At 43.0% G+C, this 9,345-nt stretch overlaps 1 protein-coding gene across 2 annotated transcripts in view; it reads right to left on the minus strand.

Annotated features, from left to right (window-relative positions):
- Positions 1-8,845, minus strand: part of LOC106874725 (protein decapentaplegic) — a 162,699-nt gene extending 153,854 nt beyond the window's left edge. The window contains exon 1 of one of the 2 annotated variants that reach the window (XM_052975945.2): positions 7,555-8,845. In XM_052975945.2, coding sequence (XP_052831905.2) covers positions 7,555-8,428 — 874 coding nt within the window. In that variant the 5' untranslated portion in view covers positions 8,429-8,845. The remainder of the gene's footprint in view (positions 1-7,554) is intronic. The other variant, XM_014922555.3, reaches the window with a different exon arrangement.
- Between the last annotated feature and the right edge of the window lie 500 nt (positions 8,846-9,345).

The following is a 9,345-nucleotide window of genomic DNA, read 5'->3' on the forward strand; positions in this document are numbered from 1 at the left end:
TGGGGTTGTGGTGGTGGTGGTGGTGGTGGCGGTGGTGGTGATGGTGATAGTGGTGGTGGTGGTGGAGTTTGCTAGTTTAAGAACCGCTGTAACCTTTCCAAGCAATTCTTGCAAAACACCTCCATCTTCTAGAGAGAAAATACTTCGCGGTCTCTCGACCTACTAGAAACAGATGCTAAAATCTCCTTCAAACCACAGTTGACTCTACTAAATGATACACTAGATGTAGTAGCCTTGGATACCATTAAGAGGACGAATTGGTCACAGATGGGGGATGTCTTTGACTAATATTCTGCTCGATCAGAATTCATCTGCGACAAAACAACATCAAAAATCGATGACAAAATCAGCAACAACAACAACAACAATCGACATGGCCTTTAGCCAACGACAGAACGTCTCTGTTGTTGGTTGTCCTGCAAGAACTAGCAGGACAACGTAATTTTATCTTAGAAAAAGAAGGACGGATTGGATAAGGTGATCCTTATATTATTGCACAAGAAAATAAAACGGGTTGGTCACGACTAGAACGCCTTTTGTCTTAGAGACTAAACGACAACAGCGATAACAACAACAACAATAATAATAATAATAAAACTTTTCTCCACCATTTCAATATTATAAAACTTTTAAACAAGACAAATTGTCATCAACGGTAGCAGCAGCAGTAGCTGTAGTAGTAGTAGTAGTAGTAGTAGTAGTAGTAGTAGTAGTAGTAGCAATAGTAGTAGTAGTAGTGACTCCTTCTTTACAATTACTACTACCGCTTGTCCACCACTACCACCACCACCACCACCACCACCACCACCAACGCCGCCGCCGCCGCCGCCGCCGCCGCCGCCGCCGCCATCATCATCATCAAGGTCTTTGACATCACGGTGTCAATTTATGGAAAACATTACCCCTGTCGTCATCATCATCACTACCGCCACCACCACCACCACCACCACCACCACAAACACCACCGTAGTCGTGTCTGTCATCACAATTACTCTCATCGTCAGTATCATCACCACCGCTACTACCACCACTACCACCAAACTATCGTCATCATTATCCTCACCACCACCACCATCATCATCATTATTATCATGGTCAGTACCATCATCACAGCCACCACTTCCACCACCACCACCATCACCAGACTCGTCCCTGACATCGCAATTATCATCATGATCATCACCATCATTATCACCCCACCCCCCACCCCCATCGCCATGTAATTGCTATTACAATCATTATCAACGTCCACCTTATCACCACCACTGCCACCACCACCCAAAAAAAAACCATTACCACCACTCCGTCATCACCCCCACACCGCATCACAATTCTCCCCCTCCTCTCCACCAACCAATATCTAACAATGAAGATCGATTGGAATCGATCTTCGATCGCCAACCGTTTTATTGATTAAAAATGTCAAAAGTAATGATAACTGTTGTTGTTGTTGTTGTTGTTGTTAGCCCCAGATCAGCTTGATTGAGCATTCACGCTGCCGTGATTACAGATCTAGCCATGACCATAATTACAGATCTAGCCATTCTAACCATGACCACCTCGTCCAGGACCGCATTATTTAGTGTCCTTTTTTTCAAATTCAAGATGTTATGGTTTCAATTGAGGGAGATTTGGCTGCTATGTCTAGTGAGGAGGACCGGTGGTGCTCTGTCTGTTTCCGATTAAATGTACCCCTAGTTCCTGACTACTTCTAATTTTATCTTCTTGGTCTTTCGATCTACTAGAAATAACAGTTGAATCTCCCTCAAACCACACACTGCTCTCTTGAAAAGGAAAACCAAAACATGTCAACATAGTCGTAAATAACGGTAAAGTGACGGGATAGTCACAGCCGGAATAACATTGATCATAGGTCTGTCTTCTCGGCTAGGATTGACCTTGGGTTAAGCAACACCACCAACAACAACAACGACAGCAACAACAGCGGCAGTACCAGTCTCACCATGACCATCACCACTCTCAACAGCAACGACGATGACGACAGCAACAATGCCACGACCACCACCAACGACAATCAGAACACCACCAGCAATAATAACAACTCTACCACCGTCACCACAGCCATCACCGACAACACCAACAACAACAAGACCATCACCATCTCCACCACCACCAAAAACAACGGCAACATCGTTTAAAGTGAAGGTGCACTGTCCTCACATACGGCGTCTTGGGTATCTTTAGACTTGGTAGAATCCATCCCTGTGGTTTGTTCGAGAGAGAGAGAGAGAGAGAGAGAGAGAGAGAGAGAGAGAGAGAGAGAGAGAGAGAGGGAGAAAGAGAGATAGAGAAAGAGAGAGAGAAAGAGAGAGAGAAAGAGAGAGAGACAGACAGACTGACAGAGGCGGGGGGGGGGGGGGGCGGAATTAACCCGCCAATACACGAACGCTGCTTTCTTTGATCGACTCCGAAAGAATGAAAAGCAAAGACGACCAAAGTGGGCATATGGCGTAGTGGTTAAGAGCGCGGGTTACTAACCACAAGATTCCGAGTTCGATTCCACGCTGAATAATAATAATAATAATAATAATAATAATAATAATAATAACAGAAACAATTCCTATCCATAGTAGGTGCCTTAGGTATAATAAAAAAATATTCAGACAAATACATAACAAAAACACCAGGACTTACAAATATATTTTACATACAGAAAACTGCACTACTGGGCATTGCACACATCCTACGCAAAACACTTTCAATACAGTAACCATAAGAGCATCACAGCAAACCACAGCACATACCCAAGGCGCTCGGTAGTGAAGTGAAAGCACGTTATAAAAATAAAACTACTGAACAACAACAACAACAACAACAATAATAATAATAATAATAATAATAATAATAATAATAATAATGATGACATCGAAAAATATCTTAAGAATAAGAACCCAGGTTCGAAATTTCCCCAAGACACCTGATGAAGGCTGGAGGGCATATTTGCCGAAACGTTGTGTTAACAACAAACAAGATGAGGACAAATATCCGTCAAATGTAAATAATGTACATAATTCCTCATCTCTCAAATATAGAACTGTATGACCAAAGTGGGATTTGAACTCGGAGCATCCAAAGTCAGAACGATTACCGCTAAACGACCGATCCGATGCTCTAGCGACTCTGCCAATCGACTACTTTAACCAAACTGGCGACAACGAGGATTCCAGTTGATCCGATCGACGGAACAGTTTGCTCGTGAAATTAATATGCAAGTGGCTGAGTACTCCACAGACACGCTTACCCTTAACGTAGTTCTCAGTGAGATTCTGCGTTACAAAGAATTGGACAAGGTAGACCCATTGAATTACAGGTACAGCTCATTTTTGCCAGCTGAATGAACTGGTGCAACGTGTGATAAAGTGTCTTGCTCAAGGACACAACGCGTCGCCAGGAATTGAACTCACAACATTACGATCGTGAGACGAATACCCTAACCACTCAGCCACGCGCCTTCACACTATAACAGCAGCGAATTTTAGACTCAGCAGAGACAACAAATGGAATGTCTGGGAAATTCCAGGGAAAAAGTCTTGGAAAATGGAGAGAATCTAACGTGGACAATGATTGATAAGGAAAATATGATGACAGTGGTGGTGGTGGTGGTGGTGGTGGTATTGGCGATGTTGGTGGTGACGGTGGAGGCGGCGATAGTAGTGGTGACGATATAGGTGGTTATGGTAGCGGTGTGTGTGGTAGCTGTGGTGGTTGCAGTAGCGGTGGCGTTGGTCTAAAGGATAATTGTTGTCCCCTTATAGGGATGAGGTTCTAACAAGATGTTGGTGCTCTAACAGGTACGATACTTTAATAAGGGTGGTGGCCGAAATGGTGGGGTGGAAGGAAGATGGCGGCTTTGATAGATGTGGAGAGGGTTTAAACAGGGTAGCTTTGTCTTATAGAAGGATGAGTGGTACTGAAGTATAAGATGTAACAGTTGTACCAGGGACGTTGAAGGGGTTAGGTCAGGGCAGCGAGATAGAAAGGAGGCAAAAAAAATGAGAGCGTTAAATCTACCCTCCCCAGCATATGACTGGTACAGGTTTTGTATAGGATAAAGAGGTGGAGGGGAAGACAACACAGTAAAGTTTACAGCAGAGAAACCCAGCGAGGGTGTTTGTGCTGTCGGTCAGGTATGGTGGAGTGGTTAAGGGGTTTGCTTGACAACTCGGTTTCAGGTTCGCTGCCATTATGCGGCACCTTGGGCAAGTGACTTCTACTTTAGTTTCGGACTGACCAATGCCTTGTGAGTGATTTGATAGATGGAAAATGTGTGGAAGCCTGTCGTGCGCTTGTGTGTGCGTTTGTTTGTCTTCCCACCACAACCACTTGATAAGCAGCGTTGTTTTTGTTTTACGTCCTCGTTACTTAGTGGGTCGGCAAAAAGTGTTCGACAGAATAAGTACCAGACCTGGTACTGTGTATCGATGTGGTCATCAAAAACCCTTCAAGACAGTGCTCCAGCATGGCCGTATTCCAATGACTGACTGGAACAAGTAAAAAAATAAGACTAAACATATATTCTAAATAAACAGGTGCCTGCTATTCGTCCCGTTTCTTTGAGCTCCGAGTTCGCCCACAACCGACCTCAACTTTGCCTTTTATCACTCCGAGGTCGATACAGAAAACACAGCTAACTAAGGTCGGTGGGTTAACAAAAACGATTGAGGGTTGGACAGGATGGCTTGCCTTATTCTTCTGTTGGGACTCTTTGTATCCTGAGTTTTAATTCTGCCCAGGTACCAGTATGCCAGGGTTAATCTCTCGACACAGAAGCACCATCCTATCCGCCCGCAATTAATGTTTTTCTTTTTTTTTCTTTTGTCACATAGTCAGAAGGAAAGGATGGTGTTCTTGACGTTTTTCATGTTTCCTATGGAGGGAAGGATAGACGGAGGGCTTCCGAAGGAAGAAGTATTGGAAGGAGGGGCAAAAGAGGAAAACATCTCCAAACAAAGAGACATCTTCAACACAAGGCATTGGTCAACCCGGAGGTACCATCTGCCCAAGGTACCGCGCAGTGGGACTGAACCTAGAACCACGTGGTTGCAAAGCCATACCTGCTCGACACAAATGTTCACCTGTTTCCTTCGTATTAAGCACGCCTTACTCTTTTCCTCTCTCCCCCTCGCCCTAAGACAAATCTGTACCAGTTATATACTGTGGTTAACAAGCGTTTGCAACAGAATGAAATCTGCACCCAAGGCCCATCAGGTGGTGCTGTTATACCGGGTGAGGGTATAAGTCTAATGTCAAAGTGGTATGTTGAAGCTTTCATCCATTTCTGGATCCACAATGATGGAATAGAATGGGATAGAATGTATGTACATATATGGGAAAATGGGAACAACGGTAGCCGGACGGACAGGGCAACATACAGAAGACTTGAGAGGGGCCGATGGTTGGTTCGTATCCTGCTACAACCACAAAACTTTGTCTCATGTCACCATGATACTCCCAAACTGTCAATGGCTGAGTACACCATCTTAGACACTATGATACTCCTTGGTATTCCGCAATTACTCTTTGACAATAATAACATTGATTTTTTTTTACACTGACAACAAAACTACGAACTCACAAAACAGGAATTTTAATTCTTAAAAGTGTCCAGAGTATATGACTGGTACTTTAGAGTTATTGTATGTTTCTTCTTTAGTTTATTAGATACATAGTGTATCTAGGATTACACTATTTGATGTGTCCTTGCATTTTTAAAGACTGTCTAATGAGGGAGACAAAAAAAAAGATAGCCTGATCATATATGGAACATTTTTGCTCATAGGAGGTCGACTCGATTAGGTCTGACCTAGGGCTGAACAACAACGTCGATAACTATACATTAGATAATATCATCCTAAATGCACCGTGTTAGAATAGTAGACGGGATGGTCACTAACATCTGGAACCCCTTTGATCATATCAGACCTAGGGCAAAACAACATCGTTAAGAAGAAACACACAAAAAAAAAAATCAACGCTACAACAAGAACAACAAAAACGACTATACTGTACATTAGATAAGGAGGTCTCTGCATATACTATGTCCGAATATAAGGCGGGATGGTCATGGCTAGAACAACTTAATCATAGGACAAAAATGAGAATGAACATGTGGATATTAATGATAATACTTTCTAATTTTGATACAAGGCCAGCAATGGCGGGAAGGGGTTAAGTCGATTACATCGACCCCTGTACACGACTGGTACTTATTTTGTCGCTCCAGAAGAGTGAAAGGCAAAGTTGACTCCGGCGGAATTTGAACTCAGATCATAAACAGCTGGATACCACTAAGCATTTTATCCATCGCGCTAACGATTCAGCCGATCTTACTTCATAACAACAACAACAATAATTGTTTTTAGTAGAGATTCAAGTTTAGAAGAGAATGTTATTCTTTTATTCCGCTATTTCTTTCTGTCATTTGATTGCAGCCATGCTAAAGGCACTGCCTTGGAGTCTAGTCCAACAAATCGACCCCAAGGCTTGTCATTTGTTTTAGCTTATTACTTATTTTATCGTTCTGTTTTGCTGAGCCGCTAAGTTACGTGAAAGCACACCAGCACCAGTTGTCAAGCGGTGGTGGAGAGACAAACACAGGCACAAAGACACACACACATAGACATATATATATACGACGTGCTTCTTTACAGTTTCCGCCTACCAAATCCACTCACAAGGTTTTGGTCGGCCCGTGGCTATAGTAGGAGACACTTGCCTAAGGTGCCACAGCAGTGGGACTGAATCCAGGACCATGTGGTTGGGAAGCAAGCTTCTTACAACACACCCATGTCCGTGCCTTTGTATAAATATTATGTATATACATATATGTGTGTATGTGTTTATATATATATATATATATATATATATATATATATATATATATATATACGACAGGCTTCTTTTCAGTTTCTGTCTACCAAATCCACTCTCAAGGTTTTGGTCGGTCCGAGTCTATAGTAGAAGACACTTGCCCAAATGCTACACAGTAGAATTGAACCTGAAACCATGTGGTTGGGAAACAAGCTTCTTACCACACAGCCACGCCCGCACCTGGTCGATTAAAGTATCGCTACTTGATGGGTATTTCATTTTATCGACCCCGAAACGATAAGAGACAAAGTTTACCTTGATGGTATTTGAACTCAGAACTTGAAGTGCCGTAAACAAAATACCGCATGGTATTTTATCCGACGCTCTTACGATTCTGCCAGCTCAGCAGCCTCACAAACAATAACAATTATTTTTTACTCTTAGCAGAAGACCGCAACAGTTAAAGGACGAAGTACAGTCGTTTAAATTACCGACCTCCAAAACATTACTGCTATTTTAGCTTACAAATATGCCCCTCCATCACCACCACCACCACTACCAATCCTCCTCCCGAGAGAATTTAGAAAGAAAATAATATTTGCCTGCTCTAAGCGGGATTCGAACTCGGAAATGTATTTTAATCAGCAAAACAAAGAAACGAATACACAAATAAGTCAATAGAAAGATAGAAAGAAAGAAAGAAAGAAAGAACGAAAAACTCACCTGAGCAGTGAAACGAGTGAGACATGTCGTTTGTATAGTCAGCCGTGTCATAATGTTCATGTAGCGTGTGTTTGGCGATAAGGTGTTGTCGAAACAGACGGATCTTGGTTCGCTTCTCCTCCACAGTTTGGTTAATCCGCGAGACGTCGGGCACTTTTCGTAGTCCCAAGTTCCTGAGAAGGTCGTTCTTGACGGCTTTCAACAAGGCCGGGTCCACTCGCCCTCCTTTGTTGGTGTCCGTGCCAGTAGCCTGTCCTGATTTATCCGGTAGTTCCATGGAAGCAGGGGCCGCTGGCACGGCGATATTGGTGAGCCGTGGGACATCTATTTCGGTCGCTGATCCGGCGATGTTTCTGTCTGCTACCGCCTCGTCTGTTGTTGGGATTATTTTGCTTTCTGATGTATGCGATGATGATGGTGATGTTGTTGTTGATGTTGCCTTTGTTGTTGATGTTGTTGTTATCGTTGTGGTTGATGATGATGACGACGACGACGACGAAGATAACGATGATGATTCTGATATTAGCGATGATGTTGATAGTGATGATAATGATGATAGTAAAGTCGATGATGATGATGATAACGATGATGCTGACGATGACGATGACGATGATGATGACGATGATGAAGATGATGATGATGAGTTGGTGATGATGCTAGTGTTGTTGTCACTGTTGTTGTTGTGTTGGGGTTGGTGTTGGTGCTGGTGGTTGTGCTGATGGTGGTGGTGCTGGTGGTTGGGTTGGTGGTGGTGGTGGTGGTGGTGGTGGTGGTGGTGGTATTTGGGCGGGAGACAGTTACATGGCCGAGATAGCAGTAGAGCCGCTACTGAACTAATGAGAACAATACTGACGGAAGGGTAACAACTTTTCATAACTTGATGCCGGCCACTTATGAAATAACACACACTGTTTCAGCTAAACACGGCTTATCCTCCTCCACCTCCTCCTCCTCCTCCTCCTTCACCTTCTTCCTCCTCCTTCACTTCTTCCTTCACCTACTCTTCCTCTCACTCTTCCTCCTCCTCCTCCCCTTTCTTTTTCCTTTCTTCTTTCTCCTCTACTGCTGCTTCACCCTCACCCTGCCACGCTGAACTCTCGCGCACGCACACATACGCACGCGCGCTCGCGCACGCACGCACGCAAGCACGCACTCGACTCGATTCGCTCGCACACACACACACACACGCTCTTTCGCAGACCTCTCCCCCCTCTCCAACACTCTGATCTATCTATCTGTCTGTCTATGTGACTCTCTCTCTCTCTCTCTCTCTCTCTCTCTCTCTCTATCTATCTATCTATCTATCTATCTATCTATCTATCTATCTATCTATCTATCTCTCTCTATATATATATATATATATATATATATATATATATATCCGTCAGTCTCTGTCTATTTGTCTAGCTATTTCAAGTAATATTTATATATCTTCCTTTCAACTTCTCTCTATATGTCTGTCTGTCTGTCTTTCTCTCTCTCTCTCTCTCTCTCTCTCTACATATCCACATATATATACATATATATATATATATATATATATATATATATCGCTGAATCACTAGTCTTCCTTCTCTCTCTCTCTCTCTCTCTCTATATATATATATATATATATATATATGTATATGTATGTATGTATGTATGTATCTGTGTATCTATCTGTGTGTATGTGTGTGTGTATGTATATAAACAATCTCTCGTAAAATCCTTAACAACCGAATGTCTGTCCGCCTTTCCGCCCGTCTGTCTATTTGTCTGTTTTTCTGCCTTTTGCTTGGATGTAAACAAACC

The sequence above is a fragment of the Octopus bimaculoides genome, chromosome 23 (assembly GCF_046866305.1).
Source record: "Octopus bimaculoides isolate indiv1 chromosome 23, ASM4686630v1, whole genome shotgun sequence".
Classification (NCBI taxonomy): Eukaryota; Metazoa; Mollusca; class Cephalopoda; order Octopoda; family Octopodidae; genus Octopus; species Octopus bimaculoides.